This window comes from Hyperolius riggenbachi, chromosome 3 (assembly GCF_040937935.1).
Source record: "Hyperolius riggenbachi isolate aHypRig1 chromosome 3, aHypRig1.pri, whole genome shotgun sequence".
NCBI lineage: Eukaryota > Metazoa > Chordata > Amphibia > Anura > Hyperoliidae > Hyperolius > Hyperolius riggenbachi.
Genome location: NC_090648.1, coordinates 102847307 through 102871595, shown reverse-complemented (window position 1 = coordinate 102871595; position 24289 = coordinate 102847307). Strand labels below are relative to the sequence as shown.

Sequence of the window (24289 nt, the reverse complement as noted above, 5' to 3'; positions counted from 1 at the left end):
TACTACTCGCCGATGAACTGTTCGGGCCATCTCTAATCTACAGTACCACATTTTATTTTAAAACCTTGTTGGCTGAAAACTGTGACAATTTTTGCACATTAAGTGTGTTTTCTCTGCTGTGAAAAAGTGTGTACTTTTCTGCATACAAATGCACATGGTGTACAGAAAATGCACATGTAGAAAATTGAAAGACAAGTGCAACCCTTGCCTTGGTGTAGGTAGTTAAAACCTGACAGATCTGAGGTTTTGGACTAGTCCAGGGTTGCCCACACTTTTTTGACTCGCGAGCTACTTTGAAAATTCGTGGCCTCGAGAGATCTCCCAACATTTAAAATAGCCAGGTATAGGTGCCCCCAATAAAGGTAGCCAGGCATAGGTGCCCCCAGTATAGGAAGCCAGTCAGTACAGGTTAGCCAGGCATAGGTGCTCCCAGTATAGGTAGCCAGGCTAGGTGCTTCCAGTATAGGTAGCCAGGCTTAGGTGCCCCCAGAATAAGTTAGCCAGGTATAGGTTGGCAAAGTATAAGTGCCCTAGTATAGAATAGCTAGGCATAGGTGTCCCCATATACATATCTAGGCATAGGTGCCCCCCATATAGATAGCTAGGCATAGGTGCAGCCTATATAGAAGTCCATATAGAAAGCTAGGCATAAGTGCACTCCATATAGATAGCTAGGCATAGGTGCCCCTCATATAGATAGCTAGACATCAGTGCACCCAATATAGATAGCTAGGCATAGGTGCACCCCATATAGCTAGGCATAGGTGCCCCCTTTCCTTCACCGTCTGCTGCTCTCCTCCACATTGTCACCCCCCTCACTGACCCCACATGCCCAGTGGGGCATGCAGCACTGAGACCTCAGATTAGTGGCTACCAGCAGTGGAGAGAAGAGCGGAGGGCAACGGCGTGTATACAGGAAAAGCACTTCCTGTATACATGCCGTTACCCACGGCTCTCCACTGCGGGCCGCCTCTAATCTGAGGTCTCAGTGCTGCATGCCCCACTGGGCTGCAGTGCCAGCGAGTGGGGATCCTGACAATGTGGTGGAGGAGAGCGGTGGATGGGGAGGAAAGGGGGCAAGCCAGGGAGGAAGGAGGTGGGCAGGGAAGGAAGGAGGTGGGCAGGGAAGTAAGGGGGTAGGGGTCGGCAGGACATGGCTCTTACTTGCCACGCCTCTCCCTTTGCCTCTTTTAATTGGCTATGTGCTGCTCTGTGTAGGGCAGCAGAGCAGCACAATCAGACAGCGCTGCATGGTCAGCATACTTGTAATGAATAGCGGAGATGCCGGCGCGCGGTCTGGCGGCGGGGCTGCTTTCTCCGCATTCAGACCGGCGGTTTCCGCACAGCAGCATGTGTCTGGTTTGCCTGGGCCTTCTAGTGCACACAGATGGAGAGCTACGCGCGCGCTAGAAGACAGAACCTTTATGCCAGCAGGAGAGGTATCAGCTGATCAGGACAATCAGCTGATCCCAGCGGAACTCCTGATTGGCTGAGTGGCTGGGGGCGGTGCTGAGGAGCGCTGTAGTATATATAGATCTTGCTTGTCAGTTGCTGGTTGTCTGCCATTGCGAATACTTACGTGTGAGCACTCAGACCTCAGTCAGATCCTACAGTGTGTTAGAAACAGGTGGACCTGGGAATTCACACTTAGCCAGATTACGCTCTTGTTATTCACTGTGTTATACTTTAGACCAGTTCCAGGGTGTTGAGACCAAGGACCTCACACCCAAGCTTAGAATTACTGTGTCATTGCTGTGTTATACCTTAGACCAGTTCCAGGGTGTTGAGACCAAGGACCTCACACCCAAGCTTAGGGTTACTGTGTCATTGCTGTGTTATACCTTAGACCAGTTCCAGGGTGTTGAGACCAAGGACCTCACACCCAAGCATAGGATACTGTGTTATTCTTTAGACTAGTTCCCAGGAGTCGAGACCAAGGACCTCACACCTCAGACTAGGATTGTGCTTTATTTCTGTTATGACCATTTGCTCTGTCGACCTCTCTCTTGTTTTCTGATTCGGTACCTCAGCCTATCTGCCTACCAGTTGCCAACCTTGCCTGTACCCGGTTACCGAATCAGCCTTCTGTCTTTGTACCTTATCTGCTCGTGTGTTGCCAACCTGGCTTGCCCGACCCTTCTGGCTGTCACTCATCCCTCGAGTGTTCAGTCTGTCTGTACTATCCGTGACACTATTCCACCAAGTGTCAGTTAGCTGCAAGGACCTCCTGCTCCTCAGAGAGTCCTTCCTGCAGTGCAGCCAGTGGCCTCTATCCCATAGGAGTCCTCTGGCTGCAGTACAGTCTGATTCCCAGTTTACCAGGGGATCACTGGCTGCCATATTATCTCTATCCCCTCTCTTTAGGAGATAGTTCCTGCACAGCCGAGGGCCACCTGCTCCTCAGGTGGTCGCTGGCCGTAGTTTATCTGTGTCTCCCGCCCCACGGGAGACAGCCTACAGTTGCACCAAACACTTACACTTTATTAGGTGTCCAGAGGTTAGTCATACTTGTATTACTGGTGATTCTACAGATCATCCATAATCAGGTATACATCTGTATTGTTGATGATTCTGCAGATCATCAATAATCAGATTCTCTCTGTGTGCTGACACCAATCGTTACAGAACGGCAGACCTAAAAAACAAAATGGACGCACTCAGCAGCCGTCTTGATGGACTAACCACCTCGGTGGAGAATTTCATCAGGGTGTTGGACTGCCAACAGACCCAGATTACTGCTTTGTCTGGGTCCATACAAGTCCTTCAAACCGCTGTGAATGCAGTGCGATCTCCTCCAGCTACAGACTTGTGTATGTCTGTACCCGAAAGGTTTTCTGATCATAGATCTGGCTTTCAAAACTTTAGAAATAGAGTATTGTACTATTTTGAGTTGAGACCCAATTTATCGGGAACTGAGGAACAGAGAATTACGTTTATTAAGACCCTTTTGTCAGGGGACTCACAGACATGGGCATATAGCCTTCAGGCAGGGCATGAGGCTTTGTCATCAGTTAAGGAATTTTTTAAGGCTATGGCCATAATTTATGATGATCCGGACATTGCTTCCACCGCTGAGCGGAAGCCTAAGACTTTACGTCAGGGTAAAGATCCGGTAGAAGTTTACGCAGCTGAGTTCAGGAAGTGGGCTGTGTCAGCTAGGTGGGGGTCATTCGCATTATTAGACTGTTTCTTGTCAGGTTTATCAGACGCAGTTTCTGATTTGATGTTGGTACACCCTGAACCAAAATCTATTGATGAGGCAATCTCTTTAGCAGTACGGGTTGATCGCCGTTTGCGCTATCAGAAACAAACCCGGGGTAAGAATACTGTAAGATATGTCTCCTAAGCCTCTCCTCCACCCGTGTCACCTCCTCCAGAGCCAATGCAGATTGGACATTCAAAATTGACATGGGTGGAAAAGAATGGCAGGAAAACAGAACAACTCTGTTTGTACTGTGCAGAGGAGGGTCATAAGGTACAGAATTGTCCTAAAAAGTCAGGAAACGCTGCCGCCTAGATGTAGTCAGAGGTAATACCCTAGGCGCGCAGTTATTACCTCTAAACAATAATCGTCTGCTCCTTCCCTGTTCTGTCACATGGGAGGGTCAGACTGTTCCCACTGAAGCTTTTCTAGACTCTGGTTCAGCGGCTAACTTTATAGATTACGAGTTTGCAAAGAGATTGGGGATTCCCCTATTTCCGTTAGACCAACAGGTCTTGGTCACTGCGGTAGATGACTCTCCTCTGCAAAGTAGACACCCCCTTTCTTGGACCCCTGAGTTGATGTTCAGTGTTGGGGTGCTACACAAAGAGAGTCTGCAGTTTCTGATCCTGCGTATGGCAACCTCCACAATTATTCTTGGCATGCCATGGTTACAACTTCACTCCCCTCAGATTGACTGGGCTTCAGGTCAGCTAACGAGCTGGTCTACCCATTGTCATCGTCACTGTTTAGCGAAAGTAACCATGGGAAACACCAAAATTCAGGTTAAAGGTGTGCCAACTCAGTACGCAGAGTTTGCTGACGTATTCTGTCCCAAATCAGCAGATAAACTTCCCCCTCACCGTACCTTCGACTGTCCCAACGATTTAAGATCTGGTTGTATGCCTCCTAGGGGTCACCTCTATAATCTATCTGGTTCTAAGAAACTGGCAATGCAGGAATACATCAAAGAGAACTTGGCCAAGGGTTTCATCCGTCCCTCTCATTCACCAGCAGGAGCAGGATTATTTTTTGTAAAGAAAAAAGATGGAGGCCTTCGTCCCTGCATTGATTATCGAGGCTTTAACAAGATTACAGTGAAAAATCGTTATCCATTACCCTTGATTGATGATTTATTCACTCAGGTCACCAACGCCAAGATTTTCTCTAAACTAGATTGGAGAGGCACATACAACCTAGTTCGAATTAGAGATGGTGACGAATGGAAGACGGCCTTCAACACACCCGACGGGCACTACGAGTATCTGGTGATGCCCTTCGGGTTGTGTAACGCCCCAGCTGTCTTCCAGGAGTTGATTAATGAGGTATTCAGGGAGGTGTTAGGGAAGTTTGTTTTAGTATATCTGGACGATATACTGATCTTCTCTTCCAATCTGTTGGAACATCAAAAACATGTTAAGTTTGTGTTAGGGAAGTTAAGACAGAATTTGCTTTACGCTAAATTGGAAAAATGTCTCTTCGAGGTAACCTCCGTTGCCTTCTTGGGGTACATAATCTCTATGTCTGGCCTCTCCATGGCTCCTGGAAAAGTCTCTGCTGTTTTGGAGTGGCCTCAGCCTGTGGGATTGAAGGCACTCCAAAGATTTTTGGCTTTGCCAACTACTACAGGAGATTTATAAAGGGATACTCCTCAGTGGTCTCGGCTTTCACCAGTCTCACCAAGAAGGGTGCTGATACTTACCACTGATCAGCAGAGGCACATTCTGCTTTTTCTATACTGAAAAAACTGTTCTGTTCTGCACCCATTTTAAGACATGTGGACCTCACCTTCCCCTTTATCGTGGAGGTTGATGCCTCAGAGGTTGGGGTGGGGGCTGTATTGTCCCAGCGCTCGGGTTTGCAGGGCAAACTCCACCCATGCACCTACTTTTCTTTTAGGTTTTCACCCACAGAGAAAAACTACGATATAGGCGACCGGGAGCTTTTATCTATCAAATTAGCTTTTGAAGAGTGGCGACATTGGCTGGAAGGTGCAGAGCATATTATCACAGTTTATACTGATCATAAAAACCTGGAGTACATAGAGGGCGCCAAGAGACTTAGCCCTCGTCAGGCCCAGTGGTCTTTGTTCTTTTCAAGATTCAGATTTGTTATAACGTATACCCCTGGTAGTAAAAACATCAAGGCCGATGCCTTGTCCAGGTGTTTTGAGCCCGAGGCAGTACAGCCCTCAGCCCCTGAGACCATTCTACCCCAGAGGGTAGTCCTGGCAGCCACTGAGACCTGGAAGGATTGGACAGTCACCCTGAGTCCCTACCAACAGGATGTTCCAGAGGGGAAGCCCGAGGGGGTGATGTTTGTATCACTACCTTTTCGTCTGCAACTTTTACATCTGTTTCATTCCCATAAGAATGCAGGTCATCCCGGGGCCACCAGAACTCAGGATTTACTGGCCAGATGTGCTTGGTGGCCTATATTAGCAACAGAATGTAAGGAGTTTGTGAGGGAATGTGCAGTGTGTGGTAGGAGTAAACCTTCTCGCCAGGCACCTGTGAATACTTTACAATCCTTACCAGTGCCAAGTGATCCATGGACTCATCTGTCCATGGATTTTGTAGGAGAACTCCCCAGGTCTGAGGGCAAGACAGTCATTTGGGTGGTAGTAGACAGATTCAGTAAGATGGCTCATTTTGTTCCATTAAAAGGACTCCTCTCGGCCCAGGAATTGGCTGATCTCTTCATCCAGCACGTTTTCCGTCTGCATGGCATTCCGGAAAATATTGTGTCAGATCGGGGAGTCCAATTTGTATCAAAGTTTTGTAAGCTTTTTGCCATCAGCTGGATATGGATCTTGCATTCTCATCAGGCTACCACCCACAGACCAATGGCCAGACCGAGAGAGTTAACCAGTCCCTGGAGCAATTTCTCAGATGTTATGTCGCAGATGCTCAGTCGGATTGGGTAAAATTGTTGCCATTTGCGGAATTTGCGCACAACAACCTGAAAAGTTCCTCTTCAGGATTTTCCCCATTTCAGGTAGTGTCGGGAAGATCACCCAAGTTTGCCCCGTTACCTGTGGCGTCTACACCATTCCCAGCCTTGGAGGATTGGCGGAGAGCTTTGAGGGAGATTTGGGGAATGGTTAAGAAGAACTTGGGGAAAGCTTTCCAGACCCAGAAAAAAACAGGCAGACAAAAGGCGGTCTGTAGAGTGGAAGTTTTCTCCGGGAGACATGGTATGGGTATCCACTCGGCATTTGGCCCTGAAGCAACTGTCACCCAAACTGGGTCCTAGATTCATAGGACCATTCCCAGTGACCAGAAAGATTAATAACGTCACTTATGCGATTGATCTCTAAGCCAGCATGAGAGGTGTGAGATCATTCCATGTGTATTTGTTGAAGCCGGCAGTGCACGTGGATTCCTCTCCCCTCCCCCGGTGATGGTTGATGACCAACCTGAATATGAGATTGAAAAAATTCGGGACTCTCGCTTAGTGCAAAATTCTGTGCAGTTTCTGGTCCACTGGAAAGGATATGGTGTGGAGGAAAGAACTTGGGTGCAGATTGTTGCATGCATGTGAAAGAATTAAAGAAAGAATTTCATGACTCACATCCTGGGAAGCCGGGTGGGAAGTGTCCGGAGTCCACTCCTCAGGGGGGGGGGGTACTGTAATGAATAGCGGAGATGCCGCCGCACGGTCTGGCGGCGGAGCGGCTGTCTCCACGTTCAGACCGGCAGTTTCCGCACAGCAGCATGTGTCTGGTTTGCCTGGGCCTTCTAGTGCACACAGATGGAGAGCTACGCGCGTGCGCGCTAGAAGACAGAACCTTTATGCCAGCAGGAGAGGTATCAGATGATCAGGACGATCAGCTGATCCCAGCGGAACTCCTGATTGGCTGAGTGGCTGGGGGCGGTGCTGAGGAGCTTTTACCAGGGAATCACTGGCTGCCAGATTACCTCTATCCCCTCTCTTTAGGAGATAGTTCCTGCACAGCCGAGGGCCACCTGCTCCTCAGGTGGTCGCTGGCCGTAGTTTATCTGTGTCTCCCGCCCCACGGGAGACAGCCTACAGTTGCACCAAACACTTACACTTTATTAGGTGTCCAGAGGTTAGTCATACTTGTATTATTGGTGATTCTGCAGATCAACCATAATCAGGTATACATCTGTATTGTTGATGATTCTGCAGATCATCAATAATCAGATTCTCTCTGTGTGCTGACACCAATCGTTACAATACTATTTCAAAACGCCGACCACAATCTACCCAGCAGTCCTTTGCGATCAACTGGTAGATCGCAATCGATGCAATGGATAGCCATCTCTACATGGGAGATTCTTGGGTTCTTTATTTTAAGACCACTTGCTAAGTGTCTGTTGGTGCTCAGACCAATAGGTTTAGATCCTTTCTAGGGAGTGTTTATGTAAAAAAATACAGGAAATACTGAAAATTCCTTATGAGGAGATTCTCTAGTCCAAAACCTGTCAGATCTGACAGATTTTCATTATTTTATTGAAAGTGATATCAATAGGGGAAAAAATTACAGTACATTTTACTTTGGTAGAATTGTCATTCGTATTTGTATGCGTAGACATGTATTTCACATTTTACAATTTTTCTTGACAGTGATCCTTTAAGTAACCACCATTATTTGACCATAGTCTTAAATTATTTAAGCCACACCTGCATAGTGGACAAGGGGTTAACAAATCTTGAATAAAGGGTGGGAGGGTTCTAGGAGGTATTTGCTTTACAAATTCTTTAGTTAAAAAAAAAAATAATAATTAAGAAAATACATTCCTATGGCCTCAATTCACTAAGCTTATCTCCTGTCTTTAATAACTCTTCTAGAGTTGTTACCATGGTGATAAGGCATGTAGTATTCAGGAAACATTTTACCTCAGGCAAACCTAAAGTTAACTCTTCTGTCTTTAAGTTAACTCTTTAATCCTTAAAATAACTCCAGAGTTAAAGACAGCCTGTTCATTAACTGCATGTGAAAATAACTACAGAGGAGGTAACTTAACTACAGAGGAGATAACTTAACTACAGAAGAGGTAACGTAAGGAATGAAGAGATAAGATAACTCTTTTACTAGTGGAGGTAAGTTTTCTCTTGCCTTATTATCTCCAGCATGATTTTAGTGAATTGAGGCCCATTTTAGTGTGTTCTGTAGAAGATTCACAAAACACAATTTGCACATCAAAAATGTTCTGTTTTCTGGGTACTTTAGGAAACCACATCTTGTAGTATTCCAGCAATTCCCAAATCTATATATTTTTAGTGACACAATTATTCTCTTTTTTCTTATAGAACACAAATTAACTGTACTGATGGACTACCACTTGCAAGATGAAATGATTTATTTTTTCACAATAATTTGAAACATAGCATTCATTACATCTTTATTCCTGAGGCTGTATATTATAGGATTTAACATGGGAGTAACTGCTGAATACATCACCGAGAAGACTTGGTCAATGACTTCAGAATTTTCGGAGTTTGTCGGTATCACGTATGTCCAGATAACAGTTCCATAAAACATTGTAAGAACAATAAGGTGTGATGCACAGGTAGAAAAAGTCTTTCTTCTGCTTATGGTTGACTTTATTTGTAATATTGTCTTGATTATTTGAATGTATGAAATTAAGCTAATAAGAAAGGGGACTGGTCCAAATATTAGGGCTTCGACATTGTATACTATTTGAAAAGTTTTTTCAGGGCATGAGATTTTATTTAGAGCTTTGCTGTCACAGTAAAAGTGCTGGATCTTATTGCTACGGCAAAAGGACAACTTCGAAGCAAAATGTAGAAAAAGTAAGGAATTTGAGCAAGCAACTGTCCAGGTGATGCACAAAAGCAGAAGAAGGTTTTTTTTATTCATGACGAGCTGATAATGAAGGGGATTGCATATTGCCACATATCGATCGAATGCCATAACAGACAGTAATATCATTTCTGTGCCCGCGATAAAATTGTAGAAGTACAGCTGGGTGAAGCAATGTAAGAAGGATATATAATTGTCTCCAGAGAGAAGAATGTCCATCAGTTTGGGGAGAGTGATTGTCATGTAACTGATGTCTACACATGACAGATTGCATAGCAGTGTGTACATTGGGGTATGTAAGTGATGGTCTACTAGGATCACCGTGACTATGGTGACATTCCATAAAAATCCGAGCACGTATATGAAGAAGAAAACCACAAACAACACAGGCTGTCTTACAAAATCGCCAGAGAAAATAATCATGTGAAACCCTCTGGACAGTGATTGGTTGTTCAACATCTTCTGTTTGTATGTAAAAAAAAAATAGAATCTATAAAATTGGGTTTGGTATTGCTGGTACTGTGAGAGTGTCTGCTAGCCACCTTTCTCCTTAAAGTGTACTATAGATGACATGTGACGTGATAAGAAAGACATGTGTACATACAGTGGCAAGAACACAGAAACCTATGCTGTGCTCCTTTTCTTTTTGCCCTGCCTGAAAGAAGTAATATTCATCTATGTAACTGACAGTTTTTCTTCAGCCAGGACCCAGTCAGGCTCACTGATAACAGATTACAGCTATAAAACACCTTCCTAAGCAGGTAATTGGGCTTCTGACTACAAAGGGAAAGATAAAAAGGTCAATAGTTCATGTATTTTCAGTATGGGACTGTTGAGACACTGCAATTGAGCAGAGACTATAAAATATTAAGTAATAAAACCATGAGATATCTTAAAAAAGGTCATTTTTAGGAGTAGGAGGACAGATCCAATTGTTTATCTCATCCGTTTATCTTCATCTCAGGTTCACTTTAAGGAGGGCTCTTTCTGTTTTCCTACAATTAAGCTTATTGGACTTGCATTTTGCCATGTAGTGGCTTTCAGCCTTACTACTTGCTTCTACAAATACTTTATGAAGCCAACAGAGGATTAGAACATTTGAGAAATTTTAATACATTGAGCAAAATTTGGGTTCTCTGCCTCGAAACTCACATCAGCCAGCACCTGGAAAAAAACGAGATTATTAGTTAACTTCCACATATCCACAGACAAATGGGTTTGTCCCATCTCACTGAAGAGTCTCTACAATGATGGTGGATGCAATCACTTCCCTACACATACAATGAGCACATTTATGATTTAACACATATTTACTTTGCTGAAAAGTCGGAGTGCAGACTTACCTGAGGTCACGCTCAAAGTCATGGGCCACAAACCTAGTGGTGTGCAGTTAAACATTGGAGGAAAGGGTAATCCTGCCTTCTCCTGGTGAGGACGGCTTCTGCAGCAGAGGACATCGGCTGGGAGTGGAGTTGCGGCGAGGGCACAGTATGGCTGCCAGGGGCTGGAGGAAGCCCCAGGTAAGTGGATTTTGTTTTTTTTTAATATGCCTAGATGTATCCTTTAACCCTGACTATTTGTCAGAAATGCAGAAGCTGAATACTTTGGACATATAATGAGAAGGCAGGATTCATTGGAGAAGACCCCGATGCTGGGAAAGAGCGAGGGCAAAATGAGGATGGGATAGCAGAAAATGGGATGGCTAGATAGTGTAATGGAATCAACAAACATGAGCTTGGACAAACGTTGAGAACCAGTAGAGGACAGTGGGGCCTGGTGTGATGTGGTCCATGGGACCAAAAGAGTTGTACACTGAATGATAAATAAAATGGCTCAAATCACACAGATGTATCGCATGAGGTAAACATGATTAAAACATCATTAAACAACATTTTGAAAGAGGCTTGCCCTTTGCCAACCTCTAGACATTTAGTTTGCTGTGCTCTTTACTAAAGATGGCCTGAACGGTTCGCCGGCGAATGGTTCCCGGCGAACTTCCGGTGGTTCGCATTCGCCATCTAAGGCAAACTTTTCCGGAAGTTCGGTTCGCCCACATAATGCACCATTAGGGTCAACTTTGACCCTCTACATCACAGTCAGCAGGCACATTAAAGCCAATCAGGCTACACTCTCTCCTGGAGCCACTCCCCCCTTATAAAAGGCCATTACAGTCACTTGTGTGCCTGCACTAATTAGAGAAGGGACAGCTCCTGTAGACTCTCTCATAGGGAAAGATTAGTTAGGCTCTTGTAGGCTTGTTAGCTTGCGCCTTGCTGATTTCTTATTGCTAAAATAGCACCCCACAACAGCTCTTTTGAGAGCTAATCTTGTTCTTGTGATCTTTTTTTTTTTCTGTGTGTCCCACTGACACTTGTGTTGCATAGACAGCCTTGCTAATTCATACTGTGTGTGTGCCACTGTCAGGCCCAGCACATTCAGTGACTACCTGTGTGTGTGACAGGTGCACATTGTAATACCCAGTACTGCATATACCTACCTGTTGTGTTTAGTGAACCCACCTCATCACTGCATATACCTACCTGTTGTATTCAGTGCACCCACCTCATCACTGCATATGTACACTATTATTCCTTTGACTTAGGATTTATTTACATTGATGTCACTTTTACATTTATGTACACTGATGTCACCTGGCTACTGGCTAGAATTTGTTGTCTGTTTGTTGAATTGATAGATAAAGATCATCCCAAATTCACCTATTTTTGGCAGGTGCAAGTCCCAGACAGCGAGGAATGTTGTATCCTATGGCTTGCATTACTGGACAGTACTGTTGCTTATTGCAGCTCTACTAACATTGTGCTGGACGGTACTGCAGCACAGTACTGGTGGACAGTGCTGTGATTCATATAGCGCTATCTATGTATGACAAAAGACTGATCTATTTGTGCATGCTTTTTGTGCCTGCCCCTTGTGCTATGTCTATTGGATGATGGAGTTCTACTCTGCACTGTTGTGACATGAACTTTGTGCGCATAGCACACAAAGGGCTTGATTCACAAAGCGGTGCTAACAGTTAGCACGCTGGTGAAAAGCCCTTCATCACGCCTAAACTCAGTTTAGGCGTGATAAGTTTAGGTGTGATAAGTTTAGGCGTGATAAGTTTAAGCACCAACTGGGTTAGCAACGCAGTGCACAGCTGATCAAAAGTTTTGCGCGAGCAAAGTCTGGTGCGCTTTGCATAGAGTTTAATGGCGCTGCTTTGCGTGCGGGACTTTGCGCGCGATCTAAACTTATCCAAATTTATCACGCCTAAACTTATCATGCCTAAACTTATCACGCCTAAACTTATCACGCATAAACTGGCTTTTCACAAGCATGGTGCAATGGTTATCACGCCTAAAGTCTCTAACTAGGTTAGCACCGTTTTGTGAATCGAGCCCATAGCATCTATCTGCTGGTTGGTATGTACAGATTATGGTCTGCTATATATATAAAAAAAACTGGTGCAGGTTATCACTCAATCTAAGCTCTTAGAAGCAATACAGTCAAGCTAACTGCAGTCCCTTCTATGTCCTGCTTCTGCTAAAACTGTGCTACTCATAATTCTAGATCATTCATTCATGGTTCTGAGTGTTGTTTCTGCATGTGCTTTGTGTGTGTGGGGTGATTCCCATTGCTCTGGAGACCCTCAGTCAGTGTGGGACATCTGTAGTGTGCTCTCATGCAGCAGCAATCATAGTGAAATGAGATAGCGAGGCACTGCTACATGTTTTTGCTTCTGGAGAACCAAGGTTAAACCTTGCGAAACAGCTGTCAGGCTCTTGTACCCGCATTGCTTGATACCACTGAGTCTACCCAGCAGGAATAAAGGTCTTTTAAGTAGCAGTGCCTTGCTACTTCTCATTTTCATGCTGCATGAGGCTATGAGAGCACCCTACAGATGGCCCACACCTGCTGATATATCTCTGCTTCATACTAGTGCTGGTGTACACTCTACTTCTCACCTGCTTGTTGTGAGTGATTTAGGTTTACACCGTGTGTACAGCAGCTCCAAGACATAGGGCTTGATTCACAAAGCTGTGCTAACTGTTAGCAGTGCTAACTGTAAGCCCCTTATCACACCTTGGGCCTGATTCACAAAGCGGTGCTAACAGTTAGCACCCTGGTGAAAAGCCCTTTATCACGCCTAAACTCAGTTTAGGCATGATAAGTTCTGATCACGCGCAAAGCAGAGTGCGTGCAAAGTGCCCATTCATCTCTATGCGACGTGTTGCACGCACCGCGCTGTGCGCGCGGGACTTTGCGCGCGATGTGATTCACAAAACGGTGCTAACCTACTTAGCATCCTGCATATCATGCCCAAAGGTGCTAAGTAGGTTAGCACGGCTTTGTGAATCAAGCCCATTGGGCTTGATTCACAAAATAGTGCTAACTGATAGCACAGCCGTTTTCGCACAAATTTTCAAGCGAAACAGTAACGGTTTAGTGCAGAAATGCGAATTTGCGATCGTGCGAAATGCAAAAATTTGCACAAAAATGGCCATGCTATCAGTTAGCACTCTTTTGTGAATCAAGCCCATTGTCTCCACTCCACTGTGGGGTATGCACGTGGCAGTGACAGGCAGTGCTGTGAGCCCAGCAGCATGAACAGAAGGATCCTGGATAAGGACACTGTGCAAGAGAGATCCGTCCCCGGCTAGAAGGAAACAAGCCTGCCAGCTGGAACACCTATAAGGGCTTGTTTACACTGCAGGAGTTTTTGTTATTTCTTAAGCATGGGCGATTTGAAAGCGCTTACATAATGATTCTGTATGAGATAGTTCATATCTAAGCGGTTCGTTTCTGACCCATTTAGATAAGCGGTGCTTGAGCCATTTTTGAGGCGATTCCGCCTCAATAGAAGGTATAGGAAAAACGCAAAACACGAACAAAACTGCTTCGTGGAGCGATTGCGTTGGCATTTTTTCCCGAATCAAAGAGTTCACTTCCTGACTTGGGTCAGGGAATGAATTACCAAAATGCTCGTGAAAAATGCGCTGGAAACCGCTAACCACAAAAAAGAATCGCCCACCCAAGCGCCGGGAATCGGAAAGAAAAAACGCCCCAAAATAAGCCCACGGACACGCGAGCCGAAAGCAATGTGAACAAGGCCTCAGGGTGTTACCAGCAATGCCTGAAGGTGAGAGTGTTCCTCAGGCCGACTGGCCAGTTAACCAATTGATGACTTGAGTGCGCTCTTGTTTATTTTGACACAAGCGTTTGGACTGGTGTAGTGTGTGTAATGAAAGCACGGTGTGAGAGGCAGTTTTAGCTGCAGCTAGTTTTGAAACTTCGTAACTGGCTGCAAATTAAAATAAAAAAATAATTTTACTAACATGAAATTACAAAATGTTTTGAAGAGTAACAATATATATTTGCAGCACTTTTCAAAGAAGTGTCATTTAATTTTAGGGCAGGTACAGCAGGCTGCAAACCAAAATGGTGGGAAGAATTTTAAATAGCATTATATTCATATAATCCAATTTAACAAATTTGTAATTTCAGTCTAATGGTGGCCATACATGGTACAATAAAGACGTTTGATTATCCCGTTTAATCGATCTAAATGATCGAATCGAGTGAAAGTTGAAAATATATTTTTTTTTGATCAAGAAATTCGAACGATTATCCCGTTTCTTCGAGAAAAATTAGATCAGACATGCTGGAAAAATGTTTATATTCGATCTAACGGAATAATCGAACTAAATTATCTAATCGAAAAAAAAAATGAAAAATTGTACCATGTATGGCCACCATAAAAACGAGACTGACAGGCTGTACTAGTCAACAGAGTTACATGGATACTGAAGCCTTCACACAAGCATGTGCTGCAGCCGGATTATACAGAGAATGAGATCACATAAATTGGGTTCAGCTAAGTACCCTAAAAATAAAAAAAATAAAATTATTTCTTCTTAAAACAAACCGTATCAGCTTCATAGCAGCATTTAAAAATGTTAGCCTTTTTACCTTTGAATCAATGAACATGCTTCTGTGTGTTAGAGTGGGAATCTGTTAAGCATACAGTATTTGTATCTTATAAACATATTCAAAAGTGTATTTGTGGAAATCTCAGTGGGGCAACAGTCTCTGGTGGCATCATGTTTGTTATTCATATTCTCATTAGCATAAGTCTTCTTCAATTAATGAAATGTTTACAGAGGAACTATAGTGAATATAAGATAATGAATAAAATAAACAGAAAATAACATAATGAATAATGTGTTTATTTTTTTATACATTTTATTCATTCATCAATTAGTCAGTTTTTGCCCATTGTCAAATCTATACTCTCCCTGACTTACATTCTGAAGTTTATCATACCATGTTTCCCCTAAAATAAGACCTCCCCTGAAATTAAGCCCTAGTTTATATTTCAAGCAGACTTGAAATATAGGCCCTCTTCCAAAAATAAGACCTAGCTAAGCATGCTATGTGTATGGGGAGGTGTGCAGTCTCTCACCGCACCTCCCTTGTGGCTGTGTCCCCCTCCGTTCGCATATAATTGCTCCAGTACCATAGAATGTCAGTGCTGTGACCACCGCACAGGAGCGTGACCGCGCTCCCCTGTTATAATCAATGTGTGAGGGGTGTACTGATGCATCACCGGCGCACTTTGATTGTGACATAGGGGAGCATGGTCGTGTTCTTGTGCGGAGGTCACAGCACTGCTATGCTATGATACTGGAGAAATGATACGCTGGAACCGAAGGGAATGCAGCCACAGGTTTTTCCTCAAGCGGTTAGCCATACTTAATGCTGAACCACGTTAGAGCTGCCAGGACTTGATAGTAATCAGCACAGAACTGTAAATGAACAATTCTCACATTGCTTACTGCCACTATACTTATAATGTCCTTGACTTGTAATATACACACTGTCTGTCCTTGTATTGTTTTTGTTTGTGTTTGTTAAGCAACTGCCAAGACAAATTCCTTGTAGGTGCAAACTTACTTGGCGAAATAAAATTGATTCTGATTCTGATTCTGACAAGTGGGTGCAGTTAGAGACTGCACACCTCCCCATACACATAGCATCATATCATCCACCCCTCCCGAAATATAAGCCCCTCCCCAAAAATAAGCCCTAGTCATTATTTTCTCCCCCAAAAAATATAAGACAGCTTCTTGTAATCGGGAAAACACTGTAGGTAGTTTCATCTTTAGTTCTGTCAGGTGATCTCTTCGGAATGTTTGGTTATTGAAAATTCTACAAACAGAACAAAATATACCTGGTCTCCTACAACGTTCAGGGGGGGGGGGTTCTAATCAGCCTAGGGGGTGGGGTTACATTCCAATTTACACCAATATTGTAATGCCTGGCAGATCTCTCGTTTTCCTTCAGCCACTATACCCCAATCTAGTGCTGTAGCTCTGAGCTCGGCCCCCGGTCTTCACCTGAAGACAAGCCTCCATGTGAACACAGCACTAGATTGGGGTATAGTGGCTGAAGGAAAACGAGAGATCTGACACAGAATATGTCTCCTGACTACGGTTACCCCCAGGTCTTGACATGCAAGGTATAGAATCTGAGGCCAGGAAAACCAGAGTACCACCTCAGCAAAGCAAGACTATGCAGCTGGGTGATATCAGGTAATAGAGTGCAATGCCCTTGTGAAGGAGATTACACAGATCACACCAGGAGCTATGAACAAGCTAGCAAGACTGCTCAGAGCGACCGCAGCTCTGAGCTTCTGACAACCGCCACAATAAACAACACACAAATGGTTGCTCAGTGCGACTGCAGCACTGAACATCTGATGTCCACCACACTGAGTAAACAATGACAGACATACAGAAGGAATGCTTGCCAATCTAATCGCTGCCCCAACGATAGCAAGCAACCACACTGGCACAGACAAGACAAACAAGTAGGAGCATAACCAATACAACCGCCACTATAGTTACATGTACGTAACTAGAGATCTATTTAACACCATTTATATTATTTAAACATTTAATTCTTATTTACATAGAAAAACAAAAGATTTTATAAAAATATGAAAATATATTTAAAGATTTGGATGCCAGCAGATTGTGGATTTTTTCACATCTCCTGTCTGAACTGTTATTCAGTAATGGAAACGTGAGTCTAAGGCATAATCCTACAATGCAATTTTGCTATAAACCATTCTACAATGTCTACCTACACTCACAGGTTGCTTGTGTGCTGAATGTTTCTACATGTTATGTTACTATGTTTTACAGATTAGTTTTACACTTTTCTAATTCACTAAGGGATAATAAAAAAAACTTCCTCTTCAGTTCCCAGTCCTCTTTTTTAATCCATAGGTCTCTTCTCCCACAGCACCACAATAACAGTGGCGGAGAAGCCTACAGTTTATGAGATCATAACTGCATGCCAACGTTGTGGGGTAGAATATAGAAGGTAAAGGGAGTGACTCTGTTTGACAAGTCAACTAACCTCAAACCTTTCCATGGTTCCAGCAAATGGAAGCACAAAGGATGGTGACCAGGAGAGGATAATTAGTACCTTAACCACTGGTGTCAATTTCACAATGGTTCTACAGAACTGAGGCTCAGGTTAAACTAAACACACTTCTTAGGGGGAAATATAATGAGGAAGAGTCCACCAGTGGATCCACCATAAGCAAGTTAAGGCAATGGTGAAGTGGGTGATATTGTACCCCTCCATCCTGTCATCAGATTTGATTTTGCTGCTAGAGATCACAGCTCCACCAAGGGCACCAATATTCTACATTTCAAAAGTGAAAATTGCCATAGTAAAATATCAGTATATTTTACTACAACTTAACCTAACACTATTCTCAAACAGAACCCTCCCTTACCATTGCCTAGCCTTAACCATCTACCGCCACACCTAAGATTTAAAAACACTCTCCACACCTAATCTTAAGCATCCCCGCATTGCCTAACCCTTGAAAAAAAAAACCCATGTCTAACCTTAACCATCCCTCCATGCCTCACCCTTACCCCCCAACCTTAAACAACCCTTGCTGCCAATCCCCTACAATTACTATAATGATAGGGCACTGCCATAGGCGCCATTATAAATTGTGGCTATACTGTGAAATTTGGGTGCACACGTTGCCCAATAAATAACGGGGAGCTTGAGGCGCTTGCTAAATATTAGGCATTATGGGCAACCAAATTTCACAGTATAGTCACAATTTATAATGGCACTTTAGGCAGTGCCCACATTTTTTTCAACAAATTTCCTGCTTCGAAGATTTCTGGCCCAGAGGTGCATGCCCTGTCATAAGGGAGATATGTTAGTCTCCTTCTTACACCATTACATGGGTGAATGTATTTCTCTGTCTTTGGATCACGCTGTTGATAGCAAGGTGCATCTAACCACTTATGTGTTGATCATTAGGTTTGGACAGGGCTGGCATTCTAGTGTTTCTTCCCATTGGGTCACCCACCATGGACCTGGGTGTTGGGTAGTCAAGAAAAGTCCTGCTCTGCCACTTCCACCATCTCAGTTTGGGCCTCTGCTGAGCTTTGCAGTAAGTGATCTCAGTCTTTAACCAGCGTGTAACAGTGATATTGTCATGTGAAATATACCTGATGAACTGAAAACATATAGCTGGTGCATGCTGCACAGCACAACCTTTAGGAACTTCATCTAGTACATGTTAAAGGGTTATGAGAGCACCAAAGGTTAATCAGTTATCACCTGCTGGATTTGGGCACTTCCAGAGCCAACACATCCAGTGGATTAAATCACTGAGGATCGGTGGCAGTAAATGTCAGGTCTACTAGATGGTGGAGGTACAAATTGTTTTTCTGGGTTCTTTGAGTTTCACATGGAATTCTCACAAGCAGTAGGATGTTTTCTATTCCTATTTCCATGGACTTGGCTACTTTTTTGCTGAACTTTGTTGATTAAATTACATCTGTGAAAAAGTGTGTGTGGCTCTAAGAACTACACTGTGCTGAATAGCTCGAAGACTTGTTTACTGATGTGGTAACATTTTTGTGGACTACAGTGTTACACCGCAAGAAAAGATCCCTTCTTGCAGTAGGTACTTATAAGGAACACAGTACATGCAAGAAACTTAGTAGAGCTGAAGGGGTTTTTTTTGGGGGGGGGGGGCTGCAAGAGAGGAAAAGATTGAAATATACAAGCAGTGGTGGCCTTCCTTGCAATATTTGAGAAACTGGCAGAACTGTAGAGACTACCAGAGGTGCATTGACCAGAGGTAATATCCCCTGACTTTTGGGAACCCCAAAAAACATAGCCAAATTCCAGCAATACCCGAAAATACAAGGGTAGATCCTGGCTTGACTTGGCACTTGAGTCTGGATCTAGTTCTGGACTTTTAGTTCCGAAAACCCAATAATGTCCCAAATGTAAGACTGATATGTTATGGAAATGGCTACAACCAGAAGCCTCCACACTGCTTCAAACAGTGAAAAAGATCTTCCTAGAAAAGCTTGTGTATCTCGATTCTGCAAATACAATATTTTACTGGCAGAGCCAACCCAAAGAGTGCAAGTCGACTGATGGCCCAATGAGGAGATTCTGCCAGATGTGGCTCCAAAAAGCCCAGATACTAGGAGTCAAAAAGATCAAAAGTTCCTAAGGCATCCTTTAGACAGGCAGCTGAGAGTCAGCTGTTCTCCTGCAATGGCTGGGTTCTTGCTAACACTTACTACCGGTGTTGGACACCTCCCTGGAGTCACATCTGAGTGCAGCCACGGTAGTTCTCAGACACAGCATGTCACATTCCTCTGCCACCCTATAACACCACCACATGTTAGCGCTTGACACGCATGGAGCTACTACTGCTGCTATGTTTAAATTGCACCCAAATTGTACTCCTGGGCATCCAACAGCATGCTGAACTGCTCCACAAGTGTGCCCACCTGAAAGCGGCCTAGATGAGTGGGAGGGAAGATCTGCAGATGATCTACAGAGCAGAAAATAACTATGTGCTTAATTGGGCAGGATGCTTTTCACATAAGTCAAACATAACCTCCAAAGGCAAGCAAAACATAGTTTGCTGACTCTGAGAATACTAAAAAAAGAGGTGTTTGTGTGTGTGTGTGTGTGTGTGTGGGGGGGGGGGGGGGTTAGGTTGGTGATAGTGACACTAGGATATTAGTAGATGAGTCATTTTAAAACATTTTACACACATTTCAGTTTGAGGGCACTAGCACTTTAAAGGAGACCTGAAGGGAGAGGGATATGGAGGCTGCCATATTCATTTCCTTTTAACCTCCTGAGCGGTATGGACAAGCTCAGCTCGTCCATCACCGCCGGAGGCTGCCGCTCAGGCCCTGCTGGGCCGATTTTTATCAAATAAAGTGCAGCACACGCAGCCGGCACTTTGCCAGCCGCGTGTGCTGCCTGATCGCCGCCGCTCTGCGGCGATTCGCCGCGAGCAGCGGCGAAAGAGGGCCCCCCTAGCCGCCTGAGCCCTGCGCAGCCGGAACAAAAAGTTCCGGCCAGCGCTAAGGGCTGGATCGGAGGCGGCTGACGTCAGGACGTCGGCTGACGTCCATGACGTCACTCCGCTCGTCGCCATGGCGACGATCTAAGCAAAACAAGGAAGGCCGCTCATTGCGGCCTTCCTTGTTTATTATGGGCGCCGGAGGCGATCGGAAGAACGCCTCCGGAGCGCCCTCTAGTGGGCTTTCATGCAGCCAACTTTCAGTTGGCTGCATGAAATAGTTTTTTTTTAATTAAAAAAAACCCCTCCCGCAGCCTCCCTGGCGATCTCAATAGAACGCCGAGGAGGTTAAACAATACTAGTTATTATTATTAGTATTTATTGTATTTATAAAGCGCCAACATATTACGCGGTGCTGGACAATAAATATATACAATAATACAAGGATGACAGACATAACAAGGTTATACAACATAGGACAAAGCTGTACAAGGCAAACAGGGTACAAGATACATGATCATGCAATTTTGGACTGGTTAGGTAGGCCCAGTAATACAAGTACGAGGCTGTCATAGGAAAGGAGCTGTAATACTAGTTATTATTATTATGCAAATAATAATAATCATAACTAGTATTGTTTAAAAGGAAATAAATATGGCAGCCTCCATATCCCTCTCACCTCGGGTTCCCTTTAAAACAAACCTGGGAACTTATTCAATTCACTTTTCTTCAAACTTTTTTACTGGGTGATATTTTCTCACCTTATCAATAAAATGCCTTCTATGCCACAGCAAGCAGGAAAATACTCAGCATAATGTTGACAGTACGTTATCACCTGCTTTTTGGTACCTTTTTGTTGCTGAAAAGTTATTTTGATCAGAAGATGAAATGATCTTCTAGGAGAAAACTTAGGAAAAGGAAAGTGATTTAAATAAGGGCCCTGGAGTTAGAGGAATATGGGGGATAAAATATGTATTTCCTTTTAAAGAATGCATATTGCCTGGCTGACTGAGAATATTTTTTTTTTATTTATTTATCATTTTATTTATCTCACTTTTTGATGTGCTTCATATCTTTTTTGGGAGAACAATTGTATTTGGCTTGTTTTGTATCATCAGTCATACCTCATGGGAAGAATATATGCTTATCAGCGTTTACTTAACCTCTAATTGCTACATTTTCTGAAAGCAAACAAGGAGGTGGTTCTGCCACATTTCCCAGGGGAGTGCATGTATTCCTATAAATATGCGTGGAATTTGTTCTCCTGTTAAAGACTTCTCTATGAAGGAGCAGCTGGAACGGCTTCAAATAAACCAGGATTACTGCATCTTCTTCGCCTAATGTTTCTTTCAATTAATAAGCTATATTTGACATTTTTCACAATTTGGTTGGAAAAAAAAAAAACAAATACATAAAAATCAACTATAAAGAAGAGATCAACACCTAAATATTTCTGGAATAAGAAAGTTTTACTTTTAAGGTTGATTTCATTTTCTTATGTTGTTGCTGCAGAAGCCAGTGTAATTTTATATTATCATAAATTATCTTTTGATTTCTTTTGGCAGATAGTTTTTAGTGTAAAATTAGGACTTAACATTTTTTACTGGCATATTAACAGTGCTTTAAATTTTCCAACTTTTAGAATGAGCAATTAAAGGGGTAGTTTAGTGAAAATTATGCTTTTCCATTAACCTCATATCAGTTATTTAATATGGAGAGCATACATTTCTCCACAGACCTTGTGTTAAAAAAAAGTAGATGATAACACTAATTCTGCTTTCCAAGAGAGCTGAGCTGCGTCATTACTATGCTCTGATGAGCTGATCCAGATTGCCAGATCGTCCAGATTGGCCAAGTGCAGGTCATTGTTTTGCTCCTTGCCCCACCCACTCTGTCTAGCACTGTACCTCCACCTTGCTCCAAAACAACAGAATGTATCGCTAGCCTGCAGAATGTGTCTATGCATAACTTGGCCCTGAACTGTCACCTGAGTGATTATGCATGCAAATCTATGCAACTTGAAAATGGACCAATTACATTTTCCATGGTGAGTTTTGACTGGTCCATCTTCAAGCTTATTGACCATCCCTAGCTGTCAGGCACTGGGAAGCACTTAGCACAAGCAGCTGGAAGGTGTCTGTCTGCAGCTCTTCATTGTCTACGGTGCAGCCCCTAGACTATTTTATCCATTGGAAAAAAAATCTTGAAATCAATCGTCCTTTTTGGAAACATGCAGTTCTTGTCAATTAATAAAATGCAGCTGTATGGGAAAAGTGTTTCATAAAATATAGGCCTCACTTCTTGTCAATGTAAATATTTCTGTTCCAAATGTACTAAGTTATACAATTTAAATTATTTTTATAATACTATAGATGTATTATCATTGTTATTATTATATCATTCTACTAACCCTTAAATATAGCATACATTGGAAACTATAGGATATAACTGCTTTACTGCAGCTCATGTTTACCATGTCTAGTTAAGTTTATGTGTGATTTCTCTACCAGGTTTTTAAAGTGAATTATGTATATATTTTAGTGCATAAAAGTATAGAGTAAAGTCAGAAGCAAATTATTACATTGGAATTGCCAAGCTCCAGATCCACTCCGAGTGTGTGTGTGTGTGTACTGTGTGTGAACTGTGTGTGTACTGTGTGTGTGTGTGCGTGTGTGTGTGTGTGTGTGTGTGTGTACAGTGTGTGTGTGCGTGTGTGTGTGTGTGTGTGTGTGTGTGTGTACTGTGTGTGTGTGTGTGTGTGTGTGTGTACTGTGTGTGTGTGTGTGTGTGTGTGTGTGTGTGTGTGTGTGTGTGTGTACAGTGTGTGTGTACTGTGTGTGTGTGTGTGTGTGTGTGTGTGTGTGTGTGTACTGTGTGTGTACTGTGTGTGTGTGTGTGTGTGTGTGTGTGTGTGTGTGTGTGTGTGTGTGTGTGTGTGTGTGTGTACTGTGTGTGTACTGTGTGTGTACTGTGTGTGTACTGTGTACAGTGTGTGTGTGCGTGTGTGCGTGTGTGTGTGCGTGTGTACTGTGTGTGTGTGTGTGTGTGTGTGTGTACTGTGTGTGTGTGTGTGTGTGTGTACAGTGTGTGTGTACTGTGTGTGTGTGTGTGTGTGTGTGTGTGTGTGTGTGTGTGTGTGTGTACAGTGTGTGTGTGTGTGTGTGTGTACTGTGTGTGTACTGTGTGTGTGTGTGTGCTGTGTGTGTACTGTGTGTGTGTGTGTGTGTGTGTGTGTGTGTGTGTGTGTGTGTGTGCACAGTGTGTGTGTGTGTGTGTGTGTGTGCACAGTGTGTGTGTGTGTGTGTGTGTGTGTGTGTGTGTGTGTGTGTGTGTGTGTGTGTGTGTGTGTGTGTGTGTGTGTGTGTGTGTGTGTGTGTGTGTGTGTGTGTGTGTGTGTGTGTGTGTGTGTGCGCGCAACTGTTAGACAGAAGGCAAGGTTGAATTAATTGTACCGTTAGTTCTCTCATATTCCAAATGTGTTGGAAAGACCAGAACCACCAATCTGTTTACTGTGCTTGTTCCAATTGAGTAACATATTTCCCTTTAATTGGCAATGAGTGATGTTATCTGCCATGAAAGCACTCTGTATGTTAGTATGTAAACATTGGAAAAATTATGACACAAAAGTTCTTTAACAGATTGGAAGAAATTGTTTATGGTAGGCTAAAGTGTAATAAGCCCGAAGAAGAAGAAAATTCTTCCCTCTTATGATAATTTCTTTGGTAGCTTCCATTTCTACTGGGAGTTTACTCCCCACTCCATTAACCTCCTGGGCGTTACGGAAAAGCTCAGCTCGTCCAGTAACGCTGCAGTGCATTGCTCAGGTCCTGGTGGGCCGATTTTGCATATTTTTTTTTTCAAACACGCAGCTAGCATTTTGCTAGCTGCGTGGTTGTTGTGATCGCCACCGTTCGCC

The 24289-nt window shown here is 43.5% G+C and overlaps 1 protein-coding gene across 1 annotated transcript in view; it reads right to left on the bottom strand.

Annotated features, from left to right (window-relative positions):
- Positions 1-21495, bottom strand: part of LOC137562192 (olfactory receptor 5G9-like) — a 61975-nt gene extending 40480 nt beyond the window's left edge. The window contains exon 1 of the mRNA XM_068273524.1: positions 21428-21495. Within this exon, the coding sequence (XP_068129625.1) occupies positions 21428-21495 (68 nt within the window). The remainder of the gene's footprint in view (positions 1-21427) is intronic.
- Positions 21496-24289: the final 2794 nt, after the last annotated feature.